The following is a 17017-nucleotide window of genomic DNA, read 5'->3' on the forward strand; positions in this document are numbered from 1 at the left end:
CCCCCCCCAAAAAGCCAGATTAAAAACACAGGTACAGAGCTTAATACCAGAGTAATGAGATTAGTTCATAAATTAAAAAAATACAAAAAAAAAAAATCAACAGTTTCACTCTTATTTTCAGAAGGTCCCATGTGATGTGATGTGCTGTACAGAGACTCCTTACTATGTCCTCTTCCCCTTTCAAAAGCAAGAAAACTGACAAGTAGACCCAAGACTTGTAGTGTTTGTTGTTGATGGCAAAAAGGCAGTTACAGATCTATGCATCCAGCTTAACCATATAACTGCGGGCTCCCCGGCGAGTTATCTGAAGGCTTTTCCTCTGTCCAAAGGAAGAAGGACTTGATACAATGTTCTTTGGCTGCAAGTTCTTAAAGGCTTCCACTGAAAGGGTTCTCCTTCAAAAAAAAGAAAAACTGCAGTTGCTGTGGGATTTTTTTTTTTAATAAGAAAATGTTGAGGAACAGGTGGAACCGATGTAACAGTTTGAGTGAAGCCCTCACAGTGCTAAGATGTTGGGGTCTGCTACAAATATTCAAGTTCCAAGGCGTGCCGAAGAGCTTCCAGGTCAGCGTGACAAGAGATTCTCCAGAATGGCATGTTGTGCTAGAGTGAAACCAAAAGAGGGTATTTTTTTGTTTGTTTTTGTTTAATACTGAGATCAAAACAACTTTCTTAGTTTGCACCCTCAGGAACAGCTTTGTACTTGGGCCACCAGGCTGTGATGGTGTCACAGGTAAGGTGGCAAGGAAGGGAGGGAGTGAGGAGTGTCTATTTGCTGATACATTTCTATGCAGAAAGGAAGACAGATCCTTCACAGCTGGGAGTGTCCTGATTCAGAGATGATGTAGGATGGGGGCTGACTTTCTAAACGTACTAGCCACTGAACTTTAGTCTCCTATTTTTTTAATGGATTAATTAGGAGCATTTCTAGAATTGCAGTACTCCCAGAAACACTTTTCTTGCCCCTTAGTGATGTTTACCTATTGTAACAAGCTATATGAGAATCTCTGACTCTCCAGAAAGCATCATAATCCTGTCCTGTCAGGCCAATTTCAAAGTTGTCCTACATATTACCAGTGAAAGCTGTTGCCAGTACTTCACAGACAAGTAAACAATATATATCATTATTAAAATTTACAAAAATGTAAACAAAAGAATATAATACCACAGAGTCAAAATGCTTTCTACCAATTCTATTTCCAAGTGGAAATGGAACAGCAGGTCATACTGCATTTTCTGGAAACGTAGGAACTGGTATCATTGCTCAGAGCAATTATTCATTTAGTCTCACGCTGCTGCCTCAGAGAAAGGCTTATATGACAGCTTGTCCTCAAGAAACTTTCCTAATTCCCGTTTTTGACAGACTAGCTTACATTATTCTCTTGCCTCCCTGTTTTTCAATTCATATTTACTTTGTTAAATCTAAAGTCATGTATACAAGTGTCCAAGTTCTAACCAGTCAGTTCTACTTGAAATCTTAGTATCTGGACAAAAACTGGAAGGGTCCACTATTTGTGACCTACTATATCTTCTTTATAATGTCTTGATTCATCTCTTGAAAATGGTGACTACAGTCTAGGAAAACCAGACTTGCATCTGAAAGAGGACAACTTTTTGAAATGCTGTCAAACAAGTGCAGTGCAATTACGCAGGGAACCTGAGATGGAAACTGGTAAAATACAAACAGGACTCTGAAAGCATCATTGTAACAACATAGTTCTGCAATCATTAGCAATAGCTACATCCTGTGGTAGCTTGCAAAGAGATAATCTCAAAATAATTAGAACTCGCTTTTAAGTCTTTTCTTGGTATGTTCTGGTGAGCTGGGCTTTGAACTGGATTTGTTTCTTATCCAAAACAGTCAAAGCAGTTTTATTTTAGATCAAAGACACAGCTCCATTCTGCACTTAGACTTTATAACAGCATTTAGACTTGTGATTTTCTTAGCTTCCTCCCAAAACACCGCTCTCTGTACAGTCAGTGGTAGGTGTGCAGTAACAAACATCTAGAAAGCCTTAACTGACAGAGCTTACTCCCCTTCCAGAGTGGGAATAAAATTGCTGAGTGTTTTATGACTGTAAATAATTCAACAGTAAACATACTGCTTCTGTTTAAACAGCTTAGACAAAGTTTTAGAGAATATATAGAGGATTCTGACAAAGGGAGATGTTCCCTTTCCAAGTGTATCAGATACCTGTGTAAAAAAAAAAAGCTGCAGTGGTTCCAGATGTTTATTTTACTGAGTGTGTATTTACACTCCCCTCTAATGTTTAAACACAACTCAAGCTTCCCTCTGCTATGCTGCCTATCAGTAAACAAACGTTTCCTCCAAGCTATTTATCAGTGTGTGTAGAGACAGCAAACAGACAGCTGAAGTGACTGGAATCCACTGCTCTGCAATTTCACTTTAAGGGGAAAAGTTATTTCCCTCTCCCTGCCCCTCTCCTGGTTGTTATTAAACCCCTTCCATTAAATTATCTATTTTTCTTTCCTAAACCACTCCTGTTCAGCATTTCCAGATTTATCACTCCTCAGACAGGTGAAGAAAAATGACCCACTAAAACGGAGACATTATCAGTGCTGTCGGCAAAACAGTGAAAGGCTCTCTGCCTGCCCCCCCCCCCCCCCCCTTTTTTTTTTGGTATAAAGCTCAGGTGTGTGGAAGCCTTGACTAATGATTGTCATCAATCAGAGGAGGTGACAGCCCAGCAAAGAATGTGCTCTACTAATGGGAGAGCTGCTTAGGCCAGGAGACACAAGCAAGAGAGCTCTTGAAATCCCACCTATAGAAGATTGCTGAACCTTCCCACTACTTCATACAGCCAGAGAGCCCTCGGAGCCTTTGATGCTGTCATGTCCACTGACCCACTACCTTTGAAGTACAGCACTGGGCTGTTAAAAGCAGCAGGCTATTATCTCTTAATTCCCAGTTTGGACTCCTCTCTGACAACTCCTTAACTCTTCATGAACTAGAGAACCTTCTGCAGATTTAGCGAGTTTCCCAAGCTGGGCACAGGTAGTGCAGCTTCCATTGGCCAGGGGAAATACACTAGAAAAAGGAGGGTTTCTGCTGCTTTGAAGATGATTTTAGACACAATTCTGGGGACAAAACATGTGCCAATCACCATATTTGCTGGGATCCCTTTGTTCCCAGGCTTGTGCACCCAATGAGCTCAAATTTGCTTGGAAAGTCTTTTCAGTATCTTCATTCAGAATGAGATGTCAGGTCCTCCACCACAAGGTTCAGCGGTATAGCTGAGTTCCTGTGATGGGATATTTTGTACATCGCCTGAGCTACAATGGTCATCTTCATGCCCATTAAAAATTAACCAGTTTGCTGAAGATGGGACTCATGCAGTCAGTTCCTGCATCTCAACTTATGTGCAATGCTCCTGAAGCAAATGCAGCTCAATCACATTTCTGCAGGCATATCAGGAGCACAAGGCCCAGGATGCACAAAGACATCTGGCAAATAGTGATTGTCATTAGGAAATTGCAAAGCCAAAAAAATTGAGAATCCAGGTAGGTTTCTCTTCTAAAGATCAGGAAATGAAAACTTCAGCTCTTCAGCTCTCATGTACAATTTAGCTGATATACCTGACTACTTTCCTTTAGGTCTTTGGTTGTTGCTCTCCGTGTTTCTACCACTCCTGGCTTCTCTAATAGACTGATATCCCTTGTATACAGCAGAAGGTATTCCTTGCTGGATCTCTAAATCTTTTGCCCCTCCACTGAATCACTGTAAGCAGAACATGGGCTTTGGTCTTCTCAAATTTTGCTTTCATCTCTTCCAGGCTCTGGGGTTCCAGCTTCTCTCTTCTTACAGGCTACCCAAAACAAAGAAGCTTCAACTGGTCCCTAAAACTCCAGTTCTCATTTCCCAACATGTGGACTGTGGATACTAATGACTGGAGGACTCAACTGGATGCACAGGTGAGTCCATTAATTCTAATGCTACTTATGTCAGTGGGCCACATCTCTGCAGTGAGCATGAAACATTACCAAGGGCTTGTTATTCCTGACCATACTTCTTTTGCAGCTTCTATTCTGCTCCATATTCAGTACAACTTCCCAATATCATTTTGCTTGTGCAATTAATCATGTTTATCCATAAATCATTAATAAAGGCAGCAACTCAATACTAGTCCCTTTGGTATTCACTCTAATGATGTTACACCCCGTGATCTCCATGAGTCATAAATATAAGTACATATATGTATACATGCATATTCTAAGAAGTAATTCAAAACTAATTCCGATAATTTTGAATTTACAAAAGCAACACGTGCAGAGCAGAAATTCACCTTGCTTGCTCATCTGAGATCACACACTGGAGTTTTCCTTTTCATGTGTCTAAAGCCATCTTTATTAAGCAAGAATGATTCCTGAAACAGGTGACACAGCAACTGTAAAAGGGAAAGACCTGAAAAATTGCACTAGCTGCCAAGGTAGGGGGATTTACAGCAGGTTGTTGAGTATTTTGCATATTAAGAAGTGAGACCAATTGTAATCTGTTTCAAATGAAGCGAGTTTCATTAAATGCTTAAGTAAAGAAAGGGTCATTGAAATTAAAACTTGGAAGAATCCAGCACAGCATCCACCAACTGTACCTTTTTTGCTCCCTGTTCCTCTTCAACACCATCTCCTATTACAATGTACACGGCTTTCCTTCCAAACCTTTGCATTATTCTTTCAAAACAGCTCTCTTTCCAACAAAAGAGAAGACAGATTTATTTTTTTTTTTTAATTTTTTGTATCCCCATGGCAGGTGGGGATGACATTCAGGTACTGGAATTGGAGCTGGGACCTAACTGAACTTGCTGCTACATTCCTTATTTTCTTTTGAAAATAGAACCTAACTGAATCTTCTTCCGAGATGGATTCTCTCCATCTCATGACAGCTGCTAGCATTTTCTTTATCAGGACTCCCAAGTGCTGCCAGTTTTCTGTAAGCTTTGTGACTTTGACACACTGCTTAGACTGGCAGTTCATAGACTGATGTGACACTCATGGTATTCAGTTTCAAAAGCCTTCTTCTGTTCATTCTGGTTGCAGTAAAAACATGAAAATACAAACCTCAGAGGATCAAACATTTATACCAGAAAGGACAGAACACAAAAAAAGCCCCAAGCCAACCCTACCAGTATTTATTACTGACACAGCTTCATAAAGCCCATTCAGCACACTTAACTCCTCTGCAAGAATAACAGGATCCAAACAGTATTTCTGTAACAGGTCCAACCAGACTGTCTTCCTCCTAGCTGGGGGCAGTTGAACCTCCCACAGGCAGCAGATGCTCCATAGGGTGGGTATTTTTCAGGCTCACCCCCCCCTGGGGACACTTAGGAAGACTTTGATTTTTATTTTTTTTTCAGTCTGTACTAGCTGAAGTGTGGGCAGTCAGGATCTGAATTAGAGACATGTAAACATGGAGCTAAAAGTAAAGCTCATACATTGCTTGTTGTGATCGGGTTGGATGGATGTGCCTGACTTAGGGACAATACTCAAATCTATCTTTGGTGAGGCCTAAGTTGATTTGCTCTTACCTGTTTTTGTTGCACTGTAAATGTTTTCAATGGGGAAGACAGTGCCCAGTCCATAGAGAAGCACTTTAGCGAGAGCTGGTATAAGCTGAGTTGTGGTGACCAACACATTCACACAGTTAGGCCTAGAAAACAAAAGGCAGTGGAAGTGGCAGTCTGTCTTTCTCTCTTTCACTTTAGATTGATAGATGGCGGGAAGCAAATCTTTCTTGCAAGTGGAAGTTCCTAAGCCATTGGGAGATTGTGCAGCTAGAGGCAGATAACGTGAGTAGTGGTAATATCTTTTTATCAACTTAGTAGAATGAAAAAAACCCCCAAAACAAACTAGCAGCAGTGATGCAGCCTTGATGCATGTGTGCCAGGACCTACTCTGTGGTAATTTAAACACCATGTTGTAATGTCCGTGCTGGGTTCTTTGAGTAAACATGTTCAGGGACAGAAGGGCCCTTTTCTCCCTTTCCTACTCTCTTGTAAATCTGCTCACATGAAGTGTGCCACAGAGGAGGTAGCCAAGGACAGCAAGAAAAAGGACTGTTTTTTCTTTTGCTCAGTTTATCATTGTAAGCTCACCCCAACCCTTGATAATACAAGTCTAGCAAACATGTACAGACTGGTCTTCCACGGGTTTGGCCAGCAAAGTCCTATAAATGTGTCTCAATTTGTTTAGAGGGAGAAAAAAAAAAGGAAGCAAAGGAGATGTTGGATCAAGCCTGTAGGCAATACTTTTAAGCTGTTTAAGTTCTTACCTGGAATGTATCAAATTCAGCGCCTTCAGAGCATGTGTGAGCCAGAGATCAGTCAGCGCTTCAAGTTCTGCTCTTAACTGCAGCCAGGTTTCCCTCTTCGGAGCTCCTATTAAACCTGAAAGCAGGGAAAGCATCTTTGCAGTAGCACAGAAAGGGAGTTGCATGTCTTTGTGTCCAGAATGCCAAAGGGCTCCTGTTTGTGTTCTGAACCCTCTCTCTCCTACTGTCCTTCTCTTGGCCCTGGTGCAGGCAGCTTCCCTTTGCCCACTGCCATGTCACTCCAAGGTTCTGCCTTGAGGTACCTGAGGCCTGAGTGCAGCACACTCCTGTGCTGCTGCAGCTCAGCTTCCTTCCTCTCCAGCAGAATGGTATCAGTCACCTGCACGCTGCAGGGCCACACTGAAACACCTTTCTTGGAGTTAGCACAAAGCTCGTATGGGAAGTGAGCAAGAGGACAAAAGAGCTGTGTATAGTGAGTAGTGGCCTGAACTGAGAGACATCTGCAAGCCAGGATGGTTTTATTTCTCCTGAAAAGCTATGCACCATTTCCAGTACATGTGGGCAGGCTATTTCTCCAACTTAAAAATAGGTTGTGGTGATATTCTGAGCTTTGTTTCTTTCTCCTTCTAGTCAGAGACCTGGGCAATGATGTTCTAAAACAGAAACAGAGCAGCCTGTTGGAAGAACTGTCCACAATTAGCTGATATGAAGGAACCCAGGGCATCCTGATATCTGATTATATTGTTTTGGGGGAATTAAAACCAAGCAGTTATGATACATGAATGCCTTCAGACAGAGATCAGCCACGTGTTCTATAGGAAAAAAAAGCATATTTAGTTTTGAACTGTTTGCTTTCTTACTAAACATTTTGGAAAATTGGAGAAGGTTGCTTTCCTGCCAAATAAATTAGAAAATAAAGCCCTGCACTCGGACCTGAGTCCTTCTCAAACCACTAAACCAGGTATTTTAGCATATCTCCTGGAAATCCTGTACAGAACCTTGTTTAAGGATGACTGCTGACACACTTGCTCAGCTCAGTGTCAAGTATTCTTATCATGATGCTCTCTACACCTCCTCCATAAGTGCTCCTAGCAGGGTCAGAAGTATTTGGGAAGATGAAAGGCATGCTTGTTGCCTAGACTAGACACTTACCCCCTACATTGTTTTTGTAGGTGTTGTACATCTCTTTCACCCGACGGTAGCGGAATGCTAATTTCCTCATCCAGTCAACTCCTCCATGAACGCCCGAGCCCAGACACAGATTTGCACTGGCAGCTGAACTGTGAAAGCCATCCGCAGAGAAGTTATATGTGCTGGGAAGAGGAGAAGGGAAGGGGAGAGGTCAGTATAATCACAGTCTATACAGTGCCAGTAAGGAGTGGAAACACTTGAAACGTGGAGACAAGCAGCAGAGATATACGCAGGACATGCTGTACAGAACTGGAGTTCATCCCTAGCACGGGGACTAGAATACATTTAAAAAATGTTCTTAGTGTAAACACAACACAGGTTACTTAGCACTACCTGCCAGTTCTGAGGTTCTTTGGATTACAAAACATTTGACTGTCCTCAGGTCACTGAAACTCCTCACCTGCCTCTCATCCAGGCTGCTAAGGTAACTGCAGAAATACTCAAATCCTAAGGGAGAAAATTCTGGTGTTACCTTTCTGACTGCTTTGGCTATATTGCTAAACAGGCTCTGAACATACATTAGATAAAGAAAAAAAAAAAATTAAGAAATTAACTAAAGGAGCCTTAACTGCCTGCAACATGTAAAGTGGTTTTTGTTTGTTTGTTTTTTAAACTGAGTTAATATTTCAGAGCAGCTCTAGAGTAATGACAACAATTAATTTGGAGCAAGTGACAGCTCCACAAACACCTTAAACAGGCAGTTTCTCTGAAAGAAGTAATCCTGCCTTCTTCCAGGCATTTGTTCCTCTCTTCAGCCCTCCTTGATATCCCTTTCTTTGTACCAGCACAAGCATTTCTTCAGCACCGAGGTGAATCAGATAAAAGATAATACAGCTTTTTTAAAAAAAAGAAGTTGTTTTTCAGCTGGATCAGTTCCCTGGTTTGGGGGGAGGGAGGGCACACAAAGAGGCAGTAACAAGCTCATGTAATATTAAAATTGCTTGCCAGATAAAAGCATCAGGATGGGTTTCAGGGTTTGAGCAGATCTCAGACTGAGCTGCCATGGAAGAGGGCAGCCACAGCTCATGGGGAACACTTGGCTGAATCAGGTCACAGACCCAGTGGATTTGGACAAACTCAGCAGAGCAAGGGAAGGGACAGGAAGGGACAGTGACACAGACCTGTCCTACTCAGCTGCAGCCTGAAGTTAGCTCAGCTTACAGTGCTTCTGACACCTCACTGGGGGAGTAGCCAGTGCTTGTACATTCACATCCTGATTTACTGCACAGAAATTTCCCCTTCTAGAAAGCCCTGATGCCACTTTATTTCTGTATTAGAGCACCCAGATATCATTTTAACATGCTTAACATACGTCAGTCAGCTCAGCTTCATTTCCCACACAGCCAAGCTATGGGCAGCTGAGAAGTATTTCTGAAACAACTGAAACCAGGCAGGGTGTTTCCACAGGATTCAAGATATGCTGTTAGCATATGGATTTTTTTTGTACACTCAAAGTGCATTGGTTGAGATAAACACCAAATAAATGTTTTAATCAATGCCTGAACAAGTATCCAGACTCACTTGCTTACAGGCCACTGGAGTCAAAGGACCTAAATACACCTGTGCCATTTCAGTACATTGCAAAGCACAGACCAGCATTTCAGTTACAGCAAAAACCTTTCAAGTGTTTTCTACAGAAGGAAAAGCCTCTTCCCTGAAACACTTCATTGTTTTCTGTGCTTTTCCCATACCAATTTCTCATAATAACCAGCCACAAAAACACAAATTATGAAGATCCATATGATCTCTGCTCATTCTTGAGCCAATTACCGTGACTCTGCAGGGAAAACTTGGGGAAAGCTGGATGTAACTGTAGAGAAGTAGTTTTTATGTACATGATGATCTAACTTATACAGATAATAATAATGGTTGGTGCAGTTTTGGTACAAATTTCTACCAGTGACAAGGCTCTGCCATAGCAAGATCCACGATCCTCCCTACTAAGCTCATTCGTTACAGACTGGGCAATGGGAAGCCTTTCAGTCTGGTTTTGAAGCAGTTTGGCCACACCTGTGCCAACTGGCTGGCCAAATCATATCAGAAACTAATGTAGTCTGACTGGAGTTCAACCTAATTTTAGATATATTTCCCAGAATGGTTCAAAGCTCAGTACAGTCAGGGCTTGACAGTAGGCACAGGCATATTAATGTGAGAAAGGGGACTCTGTGCTTCTGTGTGCTTAATAAATGCAGACAGCATGGAGCCAGTGAGGGGAAAGGGCACATGGCTGAGAATGTTATTTTACATCACTGACCAGTCCCCTGCTGTTTTCAAACAGCTGGGGACTACCTGACCTGCAACTTCCAGCCTGGAGATCCCGTACCTTAGGTCTTGACCATTATCATCTGATGATACATCATCTATGTGGATCTGGTCACAGTCCTGAGAAGCGTATTAAAAAAAAAGTAATACAGCAGTAAGTAAATGCTTTGAAAAGTTTTTTGAAAGAATGCAATGAGAAATTATTTTAAGGAGATAATTAATATTAAGGAGATAAAAATCTTACATATTGCTAGTATTGTCTGGCATAGTCTATCCAGTTAACTGTTAGGAACAAGTATCACATAGCACTTGCACAAAATATGAACAGAGTGTGTGTGTGTGTGATCTGCTGTCATCTAAGGGCACAACAGCTTTTGAATAATACAGAAAATGAAACTCCTTCCTATGCAGGCAGGAGGGAGAGAGATGCTTGTGCTTTAGCCAGGGAGAAAGTTGTTTTTAAACTTTGTATGCACGATAAGGCAGAGATCTGGCAGCCTCTCCCCCTGTGAGAATGCTGCTTTGGACAGGAGGTGTATGCCCACAGAATTAGAAGGGGAGAAGATCTTTCCCAAAGAAACTTCCAGACGCCTGTCCTGCTGGTGTTTTCCCAGTTGGTTCTGAGGGGGCTGAGCTTCCTTTGATGTGCAGGAAAGCTGGGCTGAAGCACAGAGGTGGCACCCTTTCACAGCCCCAGCCGCAGAGTCAAGGAATAATGTGTGTGAGGAAATCTATGAACAGGAAATTTAACCAGAATATACACTTGGAGCTCAGCCTGCATGAAGTATGTACTCTAGATCTTATCTTCCAAAATTCTTCATTGTTTGAATGGTGGAGGCTCTGCCTCAAAAATTTGAGAAATGTTATTTCTTTGGTTTCTTTTCTAGTCTTAGCATTACGATTAGAAAGCGAAAAATCAGGAAGCTTCCCACCACCTTTTATCTCCTTTCTCCATGACCCTTGCAGGTAAGAATAAAACAGAAAGGCTTCAAGCTGATGAACACTATCTTTTGGTATGGCTAATTTTTCAACAGAGGTAAAAACACTTCGTACAACAAGACTCCAAAGTCAGAAAAACTGCAGCTAACCAAGGTACAGTTATTCTTCACCACTTCAGTATTCTGTAAACTACAGCACTTGTCTTACCTTCCTTACACAATTGAATTTTATGAATGACTTTAAACCAGACCCTTTAAAAACAAACAAAAATCCGCAACTAACCAACCAAACTTGCTGTCAATGGCAAAATGTCACAGATAGTTCTTGACCATAATAATGAGATTTTATGCAGCATTTATTTTACATAATTCTCAAAATTTCTCTTATCAACCTGTCACTGTGGTGTATATTTCTGTATATTATTGGAGCCAAGCAGCTGGACTTCAGATCTTTGCTGGCACCTCTCTGTCTCTTCTCCACCACCATCATTTTTTAATTCCCCCTCCCAATAGCTGTTGTGAGCCATGCTGGGATAATATTGATGCAGTCCACTCCACTTAGTTGTATGATGCAGGGCATTAAGTCAGGGGAAAGGTATTTGTGGAGGGATCTGTTTTTCTCATTTGTGAATGAATTGTTCTGTACACTGAAGTGTGACAACAGTAGCTATCACGTTTCTAACTTAATAAAATACCATGACACTTGGTGAGACGCTACCTCATAGTCCACTGGCTGAGCCTATCGTGTTACTGGGTGAAACACAGGGAAGCTGGTTAAAGCAAGAATGTGGACCATGTTTTACTACTTGGTTACGAGACTAATTTTTCATTCTCGAAGAATTTCCTTGAAATCTTACTGAGTAGGGAATGAAGACAGGATATCTGGGCTGCTGAAAAGAAAGCCCAGATGGAAGTCTGCAATGGGGACATATCCCAGTTTTCACATCTGCTGACTTTTTAAAATGATACTCTAGGATCTCAGAGGTATATGATGTGTGGCACATACAGCCTGCTAGCTGAGTCAAATGTGTAAGACCTCAGTCAACTTTTGGAACTCTGGGAACTGAACTGTTTTTACTGTTTTGGTATCTCTAGGACAGTCTGTGCTACACAACCTGCCACCAAGTGGGTCCAGACCCTTGTTTCCACATGTAAAGTGGCCTGAGCTCAAGCAGCTTTGAAATGGTACTGGAGGCTTGGAGAAAGCCTCTGCTGCCTCCTTGTGAAATACAAGCTGTTCCTGATGACACACAGAGAAGCTCCTCCTGTTATCACTTATGCTCCCTCTGAATACTCTCAAGGTATGGCTCATGCAGATATGAAATCAACTTAACAAACACACAGGTTGTCTAATTGTGTATCAGGACTGTGTTAGATATTTCAGCATCTTGTGGATCCACTGATCAGTCAAGCTTGCATCTAGTTAGGTGGTGGGTTAACAGTTCCCAGAACACAAAACCTCCAGGGATGGCTCTGAAAGGCAGTAACTTGTAAACACACTAATCCTCTTGTTTGTTAATTCCTCATCCCCTTGTCAGTCCCTCTGTGCTTAATACTTGTTTTCCAGAGTGCTAGACAATAATATCTCCAGAGGGACTGGGGGTGGAAGGTACTACTCTTTAGCCAGTGCTGCACTGTGAACAAAAGGTGTCTGGAAGAAAAAGCTCAACCCTGGAAAGCCCGGAGTTTGTATTTTAACTTCACTGTGATCTGTAACACTGGGAAACTCCTTTTCTTCCTGACTTCCCAAAAGGGGAACAGAGAGCGAGAATACCTCCTTTCAAGTGAGGATCTGCACGTATATTCTGCAGTGTGATCAGAGCCCTTTGTACACAGCACCCTGTATGGCCTATACTGGCAGACTGTAGGGATTTAATCTGCCTGTACTCTTGCAACTGCAAGCAGAGATTATGTGATCAACAGGCATGTAAGTGCTACATGAGTGGATGAATTAGCGTGGCAAAACCACGCTTGTATGATTTCAGTGCGTGCCTCAGCAAACACAGGCCTTGCTTGCCTTCAGAATGGCGCAGTGTTTGTGTCGCTGCATGCCCTGGACCTGCAAAACACTGTCCGCCCTTATCAGTTTGGTGCCTTGATTCTTTGCTATGGGGCAGGCACACCACTAAACTGTGCTTCAGCTAGAGTCAACCTCCCTCCCTGCCCTGCATCAGCTGGAAAAAGGTCCAGCTTCTAAGTTGTACAATTTAAGAGTTAACTTGCTGACAGAGAATTCCTTTCTGTAAAAAGACCAAAAGTGTTTGGTAGGAGTCTAGGTCTAAGGCTTCTCTAGTCACCCACCTGCCCTGAGGACCAGCAATCAGCCTCCTTCTATCCAGCTAGCCTGAGGTTTGGGGTGACTCAAATGGGAAAATGGCCTCTCTACTAGACTGCAGCACCAAGTGAAGATGGGTTAAGTAGGTTATCTGAACAGATCTGCTGGTTTGCCTTTGCACACATCCAAGATTCTCACTCCTGAGCATAGCAGGATCCAAATGCATCCAGACAATACATCCAGGAAACAGTTACCTGAATCCCTTCTGGGTAAACCCTGAACACATATAAAGCCCTGGCTAACAACAGAGTCTCAGAATAATTTTTTGATTAAAAAAGGGAGTATTCCAGTTCAGGCTCCTCACTCCGACTTTGAAGCCAGTTTTTTGCCACAGTTTTTGTAACATCACACCCTCATCAGACTAAGGAGGATCACACAAATGCTAGTAAGGGCTGGGCAAACTTTGCTGTATCTATGGACAAATGTTTCATCCTCATCAGGCACTTTCTGGAAGTGCTTCAAAAGGACTTTAGACCCTGCCAGCACCTTCTGCTCTGCACAGCACTGCAAAGTGCAGACAGTAAAATAAACCATTCCCTTGTGCTAAAGCAAGGTAATAACTAACTTCCTTGTCCAACCTGCCTCTCTGGCGAGGATGGGTGACATTTCCTCCACATCTTCCTCTGTCTCCGCCTGTTAGGACCAAGGCCAGCCATGCTCTGGTTGGTTCAGACTGCTGGGTCCCCCAGAATGCTTGAACTTAGCTATGGATTTGTGACAGAGAAATGTGTTGCCATGTTTAGCATTTTCTAGTAAGGGTACTCTTGCTTTGGTCTTGAATGGAGCAACTATCCTACCGCTTTCTCAGTTACAGCTTCTTCCACCCAGCCCCAACCAGAAACAGTTTCAGCCCTGTACAGTTTTAGCTTATTTTGTCTTGTACAGGCCAGTGTTACACCACATGATGGTGCTAATGTATATGGTAATGTTTGTGGGTCTAGAACCAAATCAGTTTCTGTGCTAGTTTTTTATCAATGTCTTTTTTCAAGAATATCATACACTGTATTTTTTTTAAAAGTCTAACACTTGGTGATGTATGATCCTTAAATATCACTTTGTGAATACTTAAAGCTGAATTTTATTTATCACCTTGAATGAAAGACTAGGGTGGTTAAAAACCAGAGATGGATGACTGATGCTGCAAATTCTTCCAAATCGAAATGGCTTTGTTTGGAAAGTGAAATTTTGTAAAGAACATTTAATTCTCTTGAATTCTACCTCATCTCTCATTTTTTTCATTCAAAAGGCTTAGCAAAAACTAAAACAGCTTGGTTTGGTTTTGGTTTGGAAAAAACCTTTGGTTTGTTTCACTTATCAAGCACGTATGAAAAAGGAACACTGAAACTTTCCAATAGAAAATGCTCTTCTCTTTCCAGCTACCTGGGCCATTCATCATAATTTAGAGCAGTTAGCATTTTTATCTTAGTGGTGGACCTAAGATAAAATGCCTCACAATGCTACCCCTTTGCTTGTTTCTGCTCTGGCTAGCTGGAACACTGCTTGTTTTCAGAAGTTTTTAATGTTTTTCATGTTTTTGAGCCATCCAGGTCCAGCAGTGAGTTGTTCTCACCTTTAGATGCCTACACTGTCCTTTGAAGTTGAGAGGTCATGTGAGACAAAACTGACCTAAGGACTCTGTTTCTAGCAGCCAAAGCTGTTACTGACTGATCAATGTGCAGAATTTGACTGAGGCCACAAAATTTGCTACTTCATTTCATGTTTTAGAGCAGTAAGTGAAGCAAGAAGAAAACTTGTTTTAAAATTATTTGCCAGCTTATATTCTTGCAAAAGCCTAGATAGGCTGTGAAGGATTTTTTCACTTTGCACTTTCCAAACCCTCATCACCATCTCCCTCTTTGAAAAAAGCTGAAAGAGGAAAAATCTGTCAGTTCAGGTGCTACCCACTACTTGTCTTTGAAAGGAAATTAAAATTCTCAGCAAGTGAAACCTCAGAGTGTAAGGAGACAGGTGGCAGGAAAGGACGTACCTCCTGTGATGCAGAGGACCACAACGCAATTAAGCAGTGAAGCAACCAGAAGGTCTTGCTGAACTCATGGAGCACAGAGAAAAGTTCTTTCATTTTATCTGGCACAGAAAAAATTTATTCCTTTTTGAAGTGAAGAAAGAGACTATAGAAGTTTGCCCAGGAATGCCAGATTTTTTTTTTCTCCAAACACCTCCAAGAGTACTCTGACCCCAAGGTGCCCACAGCACAAACCCATCTTAGTCATGTTGTATGTGATTCATTCAGACTATTTCTACTGATTGCAACTGCAACCAACTTTTCATCAGCTCTGTACAGCTGTTTCTCAGCTGGTGACAGAATTCTGCTAGCATCACTTTGCTTGAATTTTTCCATATATTAAAAAGGATTTTCGCTTTGTATAAGGCATGGTCAGATCTAACCATGCCACAAAAATGAAGGATTTTTCCTCCTGGTCTTTATGTTGAGACTCCCATAGTTTCATACTACAGTGTGCCTGAGCTTGAGCAGACCTCCTGCCTGTCTCTCCATGCAGAGCTTCTTCACGAACAGAGACCATTTTTAAAACCTCTGCATTGGCTCACAGCTAATTGCTACCTGCCCCATAGGACCTATGCTAATTTAGCTTAATGAAATTATTAAATAGCAAATTTCAAGAGAAGCAGCAGCAATGTCCTCATTATTAGATTTAGTAAAATTGCTAAAAGCCATCCTTGTTAGTGTGTATTTAGAAAAAAAATTCCTTAACAGAATGAAGATGTCAAAGGGACACAGTAAAGTATGCTTCCAATAAGCCACCTAAGGCCTGTTTCTTTGGGGTCAAAAAATGAAAGTTTCTTGGACAGAAAATCAAGTTTGTAGACCAGATGCAAATGATTAGACAGAGAGATGTTAAATAAAATAAGCAGCTACATACCTCCAGGTCATTAAAGAACAGATGTGTATCTGCAAGATTGAAGATCATTTCTTCCATCATAAGACCTATCCGCACAGACGTCGTAGTGTCCTGTTAGGGGAAAATTAATTTTTTTTAATTCACTTTGATTTTCTTTTTCTTTTTTTTTTTGAGAGGGTGGGAGATCTTAGAGCAAGTACAGGTTCTACACATCCCTGTTTCTGAAGATGTCATTTAAAGTAATTTGAGTTCCCAAGTGTATCTTAGCATGACTTTTCCCATCCTTTCTTTTGCTCTCCTAGATAATAAAATTCTGCTCTTTGAGGGATGTCTATGGCTCACCTTGACCAATAACAGCCCATACACTTCAGATGATATAACAAGAACCTTTAAACAACTGAGACTATATAAGAATTGCTTCAGTAGGTTAGTCCAAGAATTGATTTCCAATAGCATCATTAGTGAATGGTTAGAGGATAGTTACAAGCAACAGAGCACAGAGTGTGATCCTTTCCTGACGTTGTCCTTCAAACCAGCCATAGAAGGTCAGCATTATTCTCTTCTAATGTCAAACAGCAACTTGGTGAGCAAAATCTGAAAACAGAACCCAGATCTCAAACATAAATTGAGTCTCTTTCTTTAAAGAGTGCAATCCATGTGTGTCAGCACACTTGGCTTAGGTCTTTACTGCCATGCTAACTCAGGTGATGAGCACAGAACAGGACAGAAAGGCAGGTATGCTGTTCCCACAGAGCCCAACATGTCATACAGTATCTACTGTTCTTGGCAGCACATGTGCACCTGGGTAAGAGGTACAAGAGCTGCCACATTACTGCAATGCTCTTCTAGCCCCACTGAAGCTGCCTACTTATTTAACAGCACCAGCAGAGTTAAAACAATCCCATCTTACCATGCAAACCCGGTTACAATAAAATGCTTGTCTAAGTATGACTATTCTTGCTCAGGATGGAGCTCTGCAATGGCATAAAGCATGCTTGCAGAGCCAGAGCTGTACCCATAATGGCAGCTGCATCAAATAAATACATCGATTAATAAATAAATAAATAAATAAAAACACAAAACAAGGCACAGCACATTAAAATGCTGGATGGGTTCATCTGCC

The 17017-nt window shown here is 41.7% G+C and overlaps 1 protein-coding gene across 2 annotated transcripts in view; it reads right to left on the bottom strand.

The window, feature by feature from the left end:
- Positions 1-86: 86 nt before the first annotated feature.
- EYA2 (EYA transcriptional coactivator and phosphatase 2) overlaps positions 87-17017 on the bottom strand; it is a 55406-nt gene continuing 38475 nt past the window's right edge. For both annotated transcript variants that reach the window (XM_010171015.1, XM_029085711.1), the window contains 7 exons: positions 15916-16005; positions 9804-9862; positions 7442-7602; positions 6290-6404; positions 5541-5668; positions 4611-4705; positions 87-603 (listed from right to left, as the gene is read on the bottom strand). In XM_010171015.1, the coding sequence (XP_010169317.1) occupies positions 523-603; positions 4611-4705; positions 5541-5668; positions 6290-6404; positions 7442-7602; positions 9804-9862; positions 15916-16005 (729 nt within the window). In that variant the 3' untranslated portion in view covers positions 87-522. The remainder of the gene's footprint in view (positions 604-4610; positions 4706-5540; positions 5669-6289; positions 6405-7441; positions 7603-9803; positions 9863-15915; positions 16006-17017) is intronic.

The sequence above is a fragment of the Antrostomus carolinensis genome, unplaced genomic scaffold (genome assembly GCF_000700745.2).
Source record: "Antrostomus carolinensis isolate BGI_N321 unplaced genomic scaffold, ASM70074v2 scaffold44106, whole genome shotgun sequence".
NCBI lineage: Eukaryota > Metazoa > Chordata > Aves > Caprimulgiformes > Caprimulgidae > Antrostomus > Antrostomus carolinensis.